Below are 12936 nucleotides of genomic sequence, written 5' to 3'. Positions count from 1 at the left end.
TAAGTTAAACCATGGGACGATCTTCCATTTTTGAGTTTATTCAGAAAGAAATATCTTGTGCTGTAAAGTATCAAAAATTTTGTTTTTACATATTTTAAATATATTTTTTTAAATATATTTTCGTTGTCTTGTCTTCATGATTGGAAGCTTTCATAGAAAAATGGATTTCAAATGGATTTGAAAAAAAAATCTACATATTCTCACCTATGATCTTCACCTGACCATTCTATCATGGGTGGAAAATGTTCATAAAGTTCTACAAGTAGTGATCATTTTCCTTAATTTTTAGTAAAAATGTCTTAAAAAAAATATTTTTTCAGATTTAATGACATCCAGAGCCAATTTATCACAAAAAATCAAAATTTTTTCCAATTTTCGACTCAATAATAAATTGTAAGACAGAAAGTTGAACATGCATTTCATTTAAAGTGAGTCTTGTATTGAGAAGATAAAGAGCTTTAGGAGTTGGTTTCTTAAAACTTCCAGATATGTTTCTAAAAACAATTGATTAGAGGAATAAAGGTGTGTAATTAGAATAGATTTTTACAAAAAAAATTAGGAAAACATCTCTTAAATTGGGTAAAAATCGAAACTTAAGTGGATCGTAGAGCAAACTACAACTGCGGTAAAGTCGACAAACCCTTCTTGTAAAAACTAAAATTTATTAAGAAAAATTATATTTTTTAGAATTTTCTCTGCAACGTCATGCTTTAGAACATTTCAATGTATTATAAACAGAGGAAGAACCTTTTTAATTTTATGTTATTTTCGTGAAAATAGAAGAATAAGTGAAAATTTTTTGTGAATCAAGAGTAACATGTCGGCGAAATGTTGGTTTTTTGTTTTAATTGAAGTAGATGGTTCATGACGGCTGTATTTTTCCGTTACTTTGTTTTCTTTACCATTAGTCAAATTGAGAATTTTCTTCAATCAAATGTACATTTCATCAAAATTTCCCGATTTTAGAAACGAGTTCACGAAAATTTTACGTGAACAATCATCAAAGTAGAGAAACACTTTCGATGCGACTTACTTCTCGGGCAAAACGGAACGATGTAGATAACTCGCAGACAGAGGGCGCTCGACTGATATTTTTAAAATTTATCGAAAACTTTCGCTTATCAAGCAATCTCATTAAACGAAGATGTCTGACGCTGTTGTCGAACCCACACCCGTTGCTGCCTCACCAGCTGCCAAGAAGACCAAGACCCCCAAAGCCGCTGCTGGCCCCAAAAAGCCAAAGGCCAAGCCGACTCACGCACCAACTGCCACATTGGTTTTGGCTGCCGTCAAGGAATTGAAAGACCGCAAAGGATCTTCCTTGTCTGCCATCAAGAAGTACATCGCCGCCAACAACAAGGTCGATGTCGAGAAATTGGCTCCATTCATCAGAAAATTCTTGAAGAGCGCCGTTCTCAGTGGCAAATTGGTCCAAGTTAAGGGAAAAGGAGCTTCTGGATCATTCAAATTGCCCGCCAAGGAGAAGGTCGAGAAGAAACCCAAAGTTGCCAAGAAGCCCGCAGCGAAGAAAACTGCCGCCAAGAAGCCAGCAACAAAGAAGGTTGCTAAGAAGCCCGTTGCCAAGAAGAGCACTGAAAAGAAAGAAAAGGCAGTCAAAGCTAAAGCTGCCAAGAAAGCCGGCACAGTGAAACCCAAACAAAAGGCCACAAAGCCAAAGGCAGCCAAACCCGCAGCAGCAAAGAAGCCAAAGACACCCAAAAAGGCCGCAGCAAAGAAACCAGCAGCAGCGAAGAAACCTGCCGCCAAGAAAGCTGCACCAAAAAAGAAGTAAATTCTTCAGCGTTCCGTTTCTAACACGAAACAACTTTCAATAATCAGTCCTTTTTAGGACTAACAAAACAATTAAGAAAAAGTTAACGAAAAACAAACAAATATTCCGCACCTAACATTTATTTTTCATCATCATTTATTTTAAAAATATCATATAGGTATGTTTTCCTTTTAGTCCGCTCCAAATACAGCTCAAAAAATTAAGTTTAGGTAATTTAGAATCTTTTCTGGGACAAAGATAAGTTCATAAAATTGGCAAATTATGATCAACATGATCGACTTTCATGATAATTTTGCACATATCAGTTCTTTCATATAAAATCGCAAAAAATCATTGGAAATTTGCGCAAATAAGAAAAGCAATTATTTATGAAAAAGAAAAAAATAATGAGAAATCACATTTTAGTAATATGTTGCTGAATTTCCTACTTAAATTAAACATTCCTACTTAAATGAATATGAATTATGATGTCAAATTTGTTTGAATTAAAGTAAATTAATGATTTCGTGCTTGAATGATGCGAATTTATAGAGAATTTCATAAAACTTGATAATTTGTCTGTTGTATGATAAATAATTAAGAATCGACATAGAATAATTTAAATTAGAAATAAATGGTACATAAAAAAATATAAAATAATTAGAAAATATAAGTTTAGAAATGTTGGTTTGAATGTTTTTAACTTTCTTTTGATATTTTTGTTGGTCCTGAAAAGGACCGTTTGTTCGTAGTATGCGATGTCCAGTGAAATGTAGTTATTTAACCTCCGAAACCGTACAATGTGCGGCCTTGGCGTTTCAAAGCATAGACGACATCCATGGCTGTGACGGTCTTACGCTTGGCATGCTCAGTGTATGTGACGGCATCACGGATGACGTTTTCCAAGAAAACTTTCAAGACTCCACGAGTTTCTTCGTAGATCAAGCCAGAGATACGCTTGACACCACCACGACGTGCAAGACGACGGATAGCGGGCTTGGTGATACCTTGGATGTTATCACGCAATACTTTACGATGACGTTTGGCGCCTCCTTTACCGAGACCCTTTCCTCCTTTACCACGGCCAGTCATTTTTCTTTAGTTTTGTTAATACGACGTTTACTCGTTGAAATACAAACGAAAACTGATGTCTGATCACCGAATGTGCACTCGTATATATACCAAAACTCAAAAGGAGTGGGGGAAACGTGAAAATGCATAAAATTGCAAATAACTCGGGTAATTTTCATCCAAATCTCAAAAAATGCATACTGTTATTTAGATAAATTTTAAATTTTTCAAATTTCAGAAGAAAATTACAATTTTACTCATTTTCCGGGAAGCTTTTTTGAAAAAAGAGGTCAATTCTCGCACCAAGTATCTCGTAACTCCACCCCTTTCTATGAACGAGCTCATCATACGTATAAATACAGCTGCACGTTCGGTCTCCGCTTCATTCTTATTTTGTGTTTCAACAAGTCGAGACTACAAATCTTTGATTAAAAAAAAATGGCCCGTACCAAGCAAACTGCCCGTAAATCCACTGGAGGAAAAGCTCCCCGTAAACAATTGGCAACCAAGGCTGCCCGCAAAAGCGCACCAGCCACCGGTGGAGTCAAGAAGCCTCATCGTTATCGCCCCGGTACCGTCGCTCTTCGTGAGATCCGTCGTTACCAAAAATCGACTGAGCTCTTGATCCGCAAATTGCCTTTCCAACGTTTAGTCCGTGAGATCGCTCAAGATTTCAAGACTGACTTGCGTTTCCAAAGCTCTGCCGTCTTGGCTCTCCAAGAAGCTAGCGAAGCCTACTTGGTTGGTTTGTTCGAAGACACCAACTTGTGCGCTATCCATGCCAAACGTGTCACCATCATGCCAAAGGACATCCAATTGGCTCGTCGTATCCGTGGAGAACGTGCTTAAATTACATCGATCTTGACAACAAACTTTGCAAACGGTCCTTTTCAGGACCAACAAATCAATCAAGAAAAAGTTAATCAAAATCAACAAACTATTTAAATATTATTATTGTCAATCTCTTATTTGCTTCTTTCAATTTTAATTTTTTGTTAAAAAAAATTCACCTCAAATCATAAACGTATGCGAACTTTGATGCATTTTTTGCCTGAAAAATGAAACGAGTTTAATCAATTTAATTTTTTCTATAATATTTACGTAATTTTTCTACTAAATTGAACTAAAAATATTCATTCATTTAAATTTTTTGTCACGTAAAACCGAAATTGCAACGTACCAATAATCTTATAATTTCGTCCAGATGAAGATTTAATGGAATACGAAAACTAACCGATGTGATATTACGCTAAGAATAGTTGAAACCATTAAATTATGATTTAAATTAATATTCTTGTTGTAATCACCATTCGCCAAATAAATAATAATGTAGTTTAATAGATGTCATTTAACATTCTATTGAGTTCGAGATCGAAAAAAATATTTAAATAAATATTTTGATTATTTTCACAGTAAATTCGAATTAAATATCGACGTATTTAAAAAAATTAAAAAAAAATACCTTATAATGAAGCCATACATATTTCTAAGATGTTGAGATGTAGAAAGAGTTAAATAGATAATATTTAATAATAGCAATTGTTACTAACTAAGTAGGTTTGAATAGATTTTTAACTTTCTTTTGATATTTTTGTTGGTCCTGAAAAGGACCGTTTGTGTGAGATCGTGAGACGAGTAATTTATGATGATTTTTCGGTCTTCTTGGGCAACAAGACAGCTTGGATGTTGGGCAAGACACCACCTTGTGCGATTGTGACTCCGGACAACAATTTGTTCAATTCTTCGTCATTACGGATGGCCAATTGCAAGTGACGTGGGATGATACGGGTCTTCTTGTTGTCACGAGCAGCGTTTCCTGCCAACTCCAAAACTTCAGCGGCCAAGTATTCCATGACGGCAGCTAAGTAAACCGGAGCACCGGCACCAACACGCTCAGCATAGTTGCCTTTGCGCAAAAGACGGTGAATACGACCGACTGGGAATTGTAATCCAGCACGGTTTGAGCGAGACTTGGCCTTAGCCTTAACTTTTCCTCCTTTACCACGTCCAGACATTTTTTAAAGTTTTTTGTTTTGTTCGTTTAGATGCAAACAGAGCGAGATGTTACGAATAACTGATGCACGGATACGGAACGTCTCCCTTTTTATACGAAAAATTTCGAGCACATACGAACACGGAGAGGGGAGGAGTTACGAACGAATAATTATTAAAAACTTTGAATATTTCCATTATTTTTCATTAAAAACTACAAATTTTATACCAAAATGAAGCTCGTTGATGGCTTCCTCGAGACTTTTATACAATTTTTTATGATTTAGATATGTTTGAGAGAGATATTTGCGTTTTTCCGTAATTTTTTCGCCGTGCCCGCCATTTCGGTATGTACGCACATCTGCTTACGTCTGCGTCCGAACGAATATGGTATAAAAAGGGGACGCAAACAACAACGAGCATCATTTCGTTTTTGACTTACGAGTAAGAAACATCTAACAATGGCACCAAAAACCAGTGGAAAAGCCGCCAAGAAGGCAGGAAAGGCCCAAAAGAACATCGCGAAGGGCGACAAGAAGCACCGCAAACGCCGCAAGGAATCGTATGCTATCTACATCTACAAGGTCTTGAAACAAGTCCATCCCGATACCGGTGTCTCTTCAAAGGCCATGAGCATCATGAACAGCTTCGTCAACGATATCTTCGAACGTATCGCTGCTGAGGCCAGCCGCTTGGCTCACTACAACAAACGCTCGACAATCACATCTCGGGAGATCCAAACTGCCGTCAGATTGTTGTTGCCCGGAGAATTGGCCAAGCACGCTGTCTCTGAAGGAACCAAGGCTGTCACCAAATACACCAGCTCCAAGTAAATTCGTCTCTGATTTTCGTTCTGAAACAATCGGTCCTTTTCAGGACCAACAAAAAAATCAAAAGAAAGTTAACAAAAAATCAAATTTTCCTTCAAATTTACTAACATCATACATACATACCTTCCATTTTTTATTGCTCTCAATTTTTATTTTTCGATTTCGTTGACTCGACTTTAGAACATTTTTCTGTGTTAAAAATTTGTTGTTCTCACAAAAAAAAAAAAAAATTCTTTCGTGATTATTAACAGAACTTTTAGATAAATAATATGGTTGTTTTAAATGGAGCAAAAAATATCGAATCTTCATTTTAGAATCCAAAAAGAAAAATTTTATAAAATTGCCTTATCACTTTTTATGACTAAATTGATTGATTTTTTTCGGCAAAGGACTCTCTTAGTTTAAAGTTTTATATTTGAAATTATGATATTTGCTTTTCGTATAACAAATCGCTTAAAAAAAATAATTAGAAAAATTTCAAATTTTGGACATAACTTTTTAATATTACATTCGGAGCGACGTAAAATTTTACTTATAAAAAATTCTAGTTTGAAATTTTTTCGTGATTTATTTTTAATAATCAATATCTGATTAAGGTTTCTTTTTTGACACAACTTCTTGTTTTTTGAAAATATATATCTAATGTTATGTTATGTGCTGTTTATATTCGAATTATGATGAAATTGATTCGAATTTTGAATTTAAGTTAAACCATGGGACGATCTTCATCTTTATTCAGAAAGAAATATCTTGTGCTGTAAAGTATCAAAAATTTTGTTTTTACATATTTTAAATATATTTTTTTAAATATATTTTCGTTGTCTTGTCTTCATGATTGGAAGCTTTCATAGAAAAATGGATTTCAAATGGATTTGAAAAAAAAATCTACATATTCTCACCTATGATCTTCACCTGACCATTCTATCATGGGTGGAAAATGTTCATAAAGTTCTACAAGTAGTGATCATTTTCCTTAATTTTTAGTAAAAATGTCTTAAAAAAAATATTTTTTCAGATTTAATGACATCCAGAGCCAATTTATCACAAAAAATCAAAATTTTTTCCAATTTTCGACTCAATAATAAATTGTAAGACAGAAAGTTGAACATGCATTTCATTTAAAGTGAGTCTTGTATTGAGAAGATAAAGAGCTTTAGGAGTTGGTTTCTTAAAACTTCCAGATATGTTTCTAAAAACAATTGATTAGAGGAATAAAGGTGTGTAATTAGAATAGATTTTTACAAAAAAAATTAGGAAAACATCTCTTAAATTGGGTAAAAATCGAAACTTAAGTGGATCGTAGAGCAAACTACAACTGCGGTAAAGTCGACAAACCCTTCTTGTAAAAACTAAAATTTATTAAGAAAAATTATATTTTTTAGAATTTTCTCTGCAACGTCATGCTTTAGAACATTTCAATGTATTATAAACAGAGGAAGAACCTTTTTAATTTTATGTTATTTTCGTGAAAATAGAAGAATAAGTGAAAATTTTTTGTGAATCAAGAGTAACATGTCGGCGAAATGTTGGTTTTTTGTTTTAATTGAAGTAGATGGTTCATGACGGCTGTATTTTTCCGTTACTTTGTTTTCTTTACCATTAGTCAAATTGAGAATTTTCTTCAATCAAATGTACATTTCATCAAAATTTCCCGATTTTAGAAACGAGTTCACGAAAATTTTACGTGAACAATCATCAAAGTAGAGAAACACTTTCGATGCGACTTACTTCTCGGGCAAAACGGAACGATGTAGATAACTCGCAGACAGAGGGCGCTCGACTGATATTTTTAAAATTTATCGAAAACTTTCGCTTATCAAGCAATCTCATTAAACGAAGATGTCTGACGCTGTTGTCGAACCCACACCCGTTGCTGCCTCACCAGCTGCCAAGAAGACCAAGACCCCCAAAGCCGCTGCTGGCCCCAAAAAGCCAAAGGCCAAGCCGACTCACGCACCAACTGCCACATTGGTTTTGGCTGCCGTCAAGGAATTGAAAGACCGCAAAGGATCTTCCTTGTCTGCCATCAAGAAGTACATCGCCGCCAACAACAAGGTCGATGTCGAGAAATTGGCTCCATTCATCAGAAAATTCTTGAAGAGCGCCGTTCTCAGTGGCAAATTGGTCCAAGTTAAGGGAAAAGGAGCTTCTGGATCATTCAAATTGCCCGCCAAGGAGAAGGTCGAGAAGAAACCCAAAGTTGCCAAGAAGCCCGCAGCGAAGAAAACTGCCGCCAAGAAGCCAGCAACAAAGAAGGTTGCTAAGAAGCCCGTTGCCAAGAAGAGCACTGAAAAGAAAGAAAAGGCAGTCAAAGCTAAAGCTGCCAAGAAAGCCGGCACAGTGAAACCCAAACAAAAGGCCACAAAGCCAAAGGCAGCCAAACCCGCAGCAGCAAAGAAGCCAAAGACACCCAAAAAGGCCGCAGCAAAGAAACCAGCAGCAGCGAAGAAACCTGCCGCCAAGAAAGCTGCACCAAAAAAGAAGTAAATTCTTCAGCGTTCCGTTTCTAACACGAAACAACTTTCAATAATCAGTCCTTTTTAGGACTAACAAAACAATTAAGAAAAAGTTAACGAAAAACAAACAAATATTCCGCACCTAACATTTATTTTTCATCATCATTTATTTTAAAAATATCATATAGGTATGTTTTCCTTTTAGTCCGCTCCAAATACAGCTCAAAAAATTAAGTTTAGGTAATTTAGAATCTTTTCTGGGACAAAGATAAGTTCATAAAATTGGCAAATTATGATCAACATGATCGACTTTCATGATAATTTTGCACATATCAGTTCTTTCATATAAAATCGCAAAAAATCATTGGAAATTTGCGCAAATAAGAAAAGCAATTATTTATGAAAAAGAAAAAAATAATGAGAAATCACATTTTAGTAATATGTTGCTGAATTTCCTACTTAAATTAAACATTCCTACTTAAATGAATATGAATTATGATGTCAAATTTGTTTGAATTAAAGTAAATTAATGATTTCGTGCTTGAATGATGCGAATTTATAGAGAATTTCATAAAACTTGATAATTTGTCTGTTGTATGATAAATAATTAAGAATCGACATAGAATAATTTAAATTAGAAATAAATGGTACATAAAAAAATATAAAATAATTAGAGAATATAAGTTAAGAAATGTTGGTTTGAATGTTTTTAACTTTCTTTTGATATTTTTGTTGGTCCTGAAAAGGACCGTTTGTTCGTAGTATGCGATGTCCAGTGAAATGTAGTTATTTAACCTCCGAAACCGTACAATGTGCGGCCTTGGCGTTTCAAAGCATAGACGACATCCATGGCTGTGACGGTCTTACGCTTGGCATGCTCAGTGTATGTGACGGCATCACGGATGACGTTTTCCAAGAAAACTTTCAAGACTCCACGAGTTTCTTCGTAGATCAAGCCAGAGATACGCTTGACACCACCACGACGTGCAAGACGACGGATAGCGGGCTTGGTGATACCTTGGATGTTATCACGCAATACTTTACGATGACGTTTGGCGCCTCCTTTACCGAGACCCTTTCCTCCTTTACCACGGCCAGTCATTTTTCTTTAGTTTTGTTAATACGACGTTTACTCGTTGAAATACAAACGAAAACTGATGTCTGATCACCGAATGTGCACTCGTATATATACCAAAACTCAAAAGGAGTGGGGGAAACGTGAAAATGCATAAAATTGCAAATAACTCGGGTAATTTTCATCCAAATCTCAAAAAATGCATACTGTTATTTAGATAAATTTTAAATTTTTCAAATTTCAGAAGAAAATTACAATTTTACTCATTTTCCGGGAAGCTTTTTTGAAAAAAGAGGTCAATTCTCGCACCAAGTATCTCGTAACTCCACCCCTTTCTATGAACGAGCTCATCATACGTATAAATACAGCTGCACGTTCGGTCTCCGCTTCATTCTTATTTTGTGTTTCAACAAGTCGAGACTACAAATCTTTGATTAAAAAAAAATGGCCCGTACCAAGCAAACTGCCCGTAAATCCACTGGAGGAAAAGCTCCCCGTAAACAATTGGCAACCAAGGCTGCCCGCAAAAGCGCACCAGCCACCGGTGGAGTCAAGAAGCCTCATCGTTATCGCCCCGGTACCGTCGCTCTTCGTGAGATCCGTCGTTACCAAAAATCGACTGAGCTCTTGATCCGCAAATTGCCTTTCCAACGTTTAGTCCGTGAGATCGCTCAAGATTTCAAGACTGACTTGCGTTTCCAAAGCTCTGCCGTCTTGGCTCTCCAAGAAGCTAGCGAAGCCTACTTGGTTGGTTTGTTCGAAGACACCAACTTGTGCGCTATCCATGCCAAACGTGTCACCATCATGCCAAAGGACATCCAATTGGCTCGTCGTATCCGTGGAGAACGTGCTTAAATTACATCGATCTTGACAACAAACTTTGCAAACGGTCCTTTTCAGGACCAACAAATCAATCAAGAAAAAGTTAATCAAAATCAACAAACTATTTAAATATTATTATTGTCAATCTCTTATTTGCTTCTTTCAATTTTAATTTTTTGTTAAAAAAAATTCACCTCAAATCATAAACGTATGCGAACTTTGATGCATTTTTTGCCTGAAAAATGAAACGAGTTTAATCAATTTAATTTTTTCTATAATATTTACGTAATTTTTCTACTAAATTGAACTAAAAATATTCATTCATTTAAATTTTTTGTCACGTAAAACCGAAATTGCAACGTACCAATAATCTTATAATTTCGTCCAGATGAAGATTTAATGGAATACGAAAACTAACCGATGTGATATTACGCTAAGAATGGTTGAGAAAATTAAATTTATGATTTTAATGAATATTCTTGTTGTAATCACCATTCGCCAAATAAATAATAATGTAGTTTAATAGATGCCATTTAACATTCTATTGAGTTCGAGATCGAAAAAAATATTTAAATAAATATTTTGATTATTTTTACAGAAAATTCGAATTAAATATCGACGTATTTAAAAAAATAAAAAAAAAAAATACCTTATAATGAAGCCATACATATTTCTAAGATGTTGAGATGTAGAAAGAGTTAAATAGATAATATTTAATAATAGCAATTGTTACTAACTAAGTAGGTTTGAATAGATTTTTAACTTTCTTTTGATATTTTTGTTGGTCCTGAAAAGGACCGTTTGTGTGAGATCGTGAGACGAGTAATTTATGATGATTTTTCGGTCTTCTTGGGCAACAAGACAGCTTGGATGTTGGGCAAGACACCACCTTGTGCGATTGTGACTCCGGACAACAATTTGTTCAATTCTTCGTCATTACGGATGGCCAATTGCAAGTGACGTGGGATGATACGGGTCTTCTTGTTGTCACGAGCAGCGTTTCCTGCCAACTCCAAAACTTCAGCGGCCAAGTATTCCATGACGGCAGCTAAGTAAACCGGAGCACCGGCACCAACACGCTCAGCATAGTTGCCTTTGCGCAAAAGACGGTGAATACGACCGACTGGGAATTGTAATCCAGCACGGTTTGAGCGAGACTTGGCCTTAGCCTTAACTTTTCCTCCTTTACCACGTCCAGACATTTTTTAAAGTTTTTTGTTTTGTTCGTTTAGATGCAAACAGAGCGAGATGTTACGAATAACTGATGCACGGATACGGAACGTCTCCCTTTTTATACGAAAAATTTCGAGCACATACGAACACGGAGAGGGGAGGAGTTACGAACGAATAATTATTAAAAACTTTGAATATTTCCATTATTTTTCATTAAAAACTACAAATTTTATACCAAAATGAAGCTCGTTGATGGCTTCCTCGAGACTTTTATACAATTTTTAATGATTTAGATATGTTTGAGAGAGATATTTGCGTTTTTCCGTAATTTTTTCGCCGTGCCCGCCATTTCGGTATGTACGCACATCTGCTTACGTCTGCGTCCGAACGAATATGGTATAAAAAGGGGACGCAAACAACAACGAGCATCATTTCGTTTTTGACTTACGAGTAAGAAACATCTAACAATGGCACCAAAAACCAGTGGAAAAGCCGCCAAGAAGGCAGGAAAGGCCCAAAAGAACATCGCGAAGGGCGACAAGAAGCACCGCAAACGCCGCAAGGAATCGTATGCTATCTACATCTACAAGGTCTTGAAACAAGTCCATCCCGATACCGGTGTCTCTTCAAAGGCCATGAGCATCATGAACAGCTTCGTCAACGATATCTTCGAACGTATCGCTGCTGAGGCCAGCCGCTTGGCTCACTACAACAAACGCTCGACAATCACATCTCGGGAGATCCAAACTGCCGTCAGATTGTTGTTGCCCGGAGAATTGGCCAAGCACGCTGTCTCTGAAGGAACCAAGGCTGTCACCAAATACACCAGCTCCAAGTAAATTCGTCTCTGATTTTCGTTCTGAAACAATCGGTCCTTTTCAGGACCAACAAAAAAATCAAAAGAAAGTTAACAAAAAATCAAAATTTTGCTCATCATCAATGAAAATAAATAATTTTTCTTCTTAAATTGCTCAAATTATTTTTTGTTTTTCAAACAAATTTTTCTAAAAATTATCACGTCACTCAAGAAAAGACCAATTTCGGGTTTCATACTGCGAAAATCGACAAAAAATCAAAAGAAAGTTTAAGTAAATAACAAAATATGCCGTAACGAGCGAACATTTAAGTAAATAAATAAAGCCGCTCTACTTTACCGATGTCGTTCGTATATAAACAAAGTCGTCTCACTTTTGACTCATTTTAGTGTTGACCTCCATTTTGTAAGCATCGTGTCGTCAATTTGTCGCAAAATCATGGCTTTAAATCGTTTTCAAAAGAAATCTTTGCGTTTTGGAGTCCAATTGTACGAGAACTTCATCCAAGACAATGGTAACAACTCGGAGAACATTGTTTTTTCGCCGTTTTTGGTTCATACAGCTCTGTCTTTAATTCTAATTGGAGCTGAAGGTGAAACTCAGGCAGAAATCGGGGTCGTTTTGAAATACGGAAAGAATTGCGCGAAAATGATACTTCTTAAACTGTTTCCCGAAATCTTGCTGAAAATCAAAATGGAGTGCGGCTTGATCATCAACAATCAAATTTTTGTTGAACGCGGACACAATTTACGCCCCGGTTTTGTTTTTGTCGCTGAAACCTTGTTCGATACTCCCGTGACTGAAGTGGATTTCAACAATAAAGACGCAGCAGTACTAGAAATCAACAAGTATGTTGAAAGTAATACAAATGGCACCATCAAAAACGTTATTTCGCCAGAAGACATCACACAATTTACACGAGCCTTCCTTG

General features: G+C 36.0%; 10 protein-coding genes across 10 annotated transcripts; 6 read left to right on the top strand and 4 right to left on the bottom strand.

Moving 5' to 3' along the window:
* Positions 1–1098: 1098 nt before the first annotated feature.
* Positions 1099–1864, top strand: LOC134836319 (histone H1A-like). Its single transcript, XM_063851536.1, has one exon. It carries the CDS (start codon positions 1145–1147, stop codon positions 1790–1792), a length of 648 nt encoding a protein of 215 aa, XP_063707606.1. The 5' UTR covers positions 1099–1144; the 3' UTR covers positions 1793–1864.
* Positions 1865–2492: 628 nt separating this feature from the next.
* Positions 2493–2904, bottom strand: LOC134836328 (histone H4). Its single transcript, XM_063851547.1, has one exon. It carries the CDS (start codon positions 2861–2863, stop codon positions 2552–2554), a length of 312 nt encoding a protein of 103 aa, XP_063707617.1. The 5' UTR covers positions 2864–2904; the 3' UTR covers positions 2493–2551.
* Positions 2905–3247: 343 nt separating this feature from the next.
* On the top strand, positions 3248–10087 carry LOC134836320 (histone H3-like). The gene is made up of 2 exons (XM_063851537.1): positions 3248–3688; positions 9640–10087. The coding sequence occupies exons 1-2, from the start codon at positions 3281–3283 to the stop codon at positions 10048–10050; spliced, it is 819 nt and encodes a 272-aa protein (XP_063707607.1). The 5' UTR covers positions 3248–3280; the 3' UTR covers positions 10051–10087.
* LOC134836326 (histone H2A) lies at positions 4436–4904 on the bottom strand. The gene has a single exon (XM_063851545.1). It carries the CDS (start codon positions 4855–4857, stop codon positions 4483–4485), a length of 375 nt encoding a protein of 124 aa, XP_063707615.1. The 5' UTR covers positions 4858–4904; the 3' UTR covers positions 4436–4482.
* Positions 5267–5723, top strand: LOC134836327 (histone H2B). Its single transcript, XM_063851546.1, has one exon. The coding sequence runs from the start codon at positions 5296–5298 to the stop codon at positions 5665–5667; it is 372 nt and encodes a 123-aa protein (XP_063707616.1). The 5' UTR covers positions 5267–5295; the 3' UTR covers positions 5668–5723.
* On the top strand, positions 7459–8222 carry LOC134836325 (histone H1A-like). The gene has a single exon (XM_063851544.1). The coding sequence runs from the start codon at positions 7504–7506 to the stop codon at positions 8149–8151; it is 648 nt and encodes a 215-aa protein (XP_063707614.1). The 5' UTR covers positions 7459–7503; the 3' UTR covers positions 8152–8222.
* Positions 8852–9263, bottom strand: LOC134836330 (histone H4). The gene has a single exon (XM_063851548.1). The coding sequence runs from the start codon at positions 9220–9222 to the stop codon at positions 8911–8913; it is 312 nt and encodes a 103-aa protein (XP_063707618.1). The 5' UTR covers positions 9223–9263; the 3' UTR covers positions 8852–8910.
* A 723-nt stretch (positions 10088–10810) lies between the features above and the next one.
* LOC134836350 (histone H2A) lies at positions 10811–11266 on the bottom strand. The gene has a single exon (XM_063851569.1). It carries the CDS (start codon positions 11217–11219, stop codon positions 10845–10847), a length of 375 nt encoding a protein of 124 aa, XP_063707639.1. The 5' UTR covers positions 11220–11266; the 3' UTR covers positions 10811–10844.
* Positions 11267–11628: 362 nt separating this feature from the next.
* LOC134836353 (histone H2B) lies at positions 11629–12085 on the top strand. Its single transcript, XM_063851571.1, has one exon. It carries the CDS (start codon positions 11658–11660, stop codon positions 12027–12029), a length of 372 nt encoding a protein of 123 aa, XP_063707641.1. The 5' UTR covers positions 11629–11657; the 3' UTR covers positions 12030–12085.
* Positions 12086–12401: 316 nt separating this feature from the next.
* On the top strand, positions 12402–12932 carry LOC134836352 (neuroserpin-like; the record flags this gene model as incomplete). The annotated part of the gene is made up of 1 exon (XM_063851570.1): positions 12402–12932. A coding segment is annotated over exon 1 (489 nt), but the record flags the coding sequence as incomplete, so codon positions are not given.
* Positions 12933–12936: the final 4 nt, after the last annotated feature.

Source organism: Culicoides brevitarsis, unplaced genomic scaffold (assembly GCF_036172545.1).
Source record: "Culicoides brevitarsis isolate CSIRO-B50_1 unplaced genomic scaffold, AGI_CSIRO_Cbre_v1 contig_15, whole genome shotgun sequence".
Taxonomy (NCBI): Eukaryota; Metazoa; Arthropoda; class Insecta; order Diptera; family Ceratopogonidae; genus Culicoides; species Culicoides brevitarsis.
This window is presented reverse-complemented; position numbering and strand designations above follow the sequence as displayed.

Coding starts and splice junctions, on each gene's coding strand:
- LOC134836319 (XM_063851536.1), top strand. CDS start 1,145: ATGTCTGACGCTGTTGTCGAACCCACACCCGTTGCTGCCTCACCAGCT.
- LOC134836328 (XM_063851547.1), bottom strand. CDS start 2,863: ATGACTGGCCGTGGTAAAGGAGGAAAGGGTCTCGGTAAAGGAGGCGCC.
- LOC134836320 (XM_063851537.1), top strand. CDS start 3,281: ATGGCCCGTACCAAGCAAACTGCCCGTAAATCCACTGGAGGAAAAGCT. Junction 3,689..9,639: donor GTATCCGTGGAGAACGTGCT/TAAATTACATCG, acceptor GATTAAAAAAAA/ATGGCCCGTACCAAGCAAAC.
- LOC134836326 (XM_063851545.1), bottom strand. CDS start 4,857: ATGTCTGGACGTGGTAAAGGAGGAAAAGTTAAGGCTAAGGCCAAGTCT.
- LOC134836327 (XM_063851546.1), top strand. CDS start 5,296: ATGGCACCAAAAACCAGTGGAAAAGCCGCCAAGAAGGCAGGAAAGGCC.
- LOC134836325 (XM_063851544.1), top strand. CDS start 7,504: ATGTCTGACGCTGTTGTCGAACCCACACCCGTTGCTGCCTCACCAGCT.
- LOC134836330 (XM_063851548.1), bottom strand. CDS start 9,222: ATGACTGGCCGTGGTAAAGGAGGAAAGGGTCTCGGTAAAGGAGGCGCC.
- LOC134836350 (XM_063851569.1), bottom strand. CDS start 11,219: ATGTCTGGACGTGGTAAAGGAGGAAAAGTTAAGGCTAAGGCCAAGTCT.
- LOC134836353 (XM_063851571.1), top strand. CDS start 11,658: ATGGCACCAAAAACCAGTGGAAAAGCCGCCAAGAAGGCAGGAAAGGCC.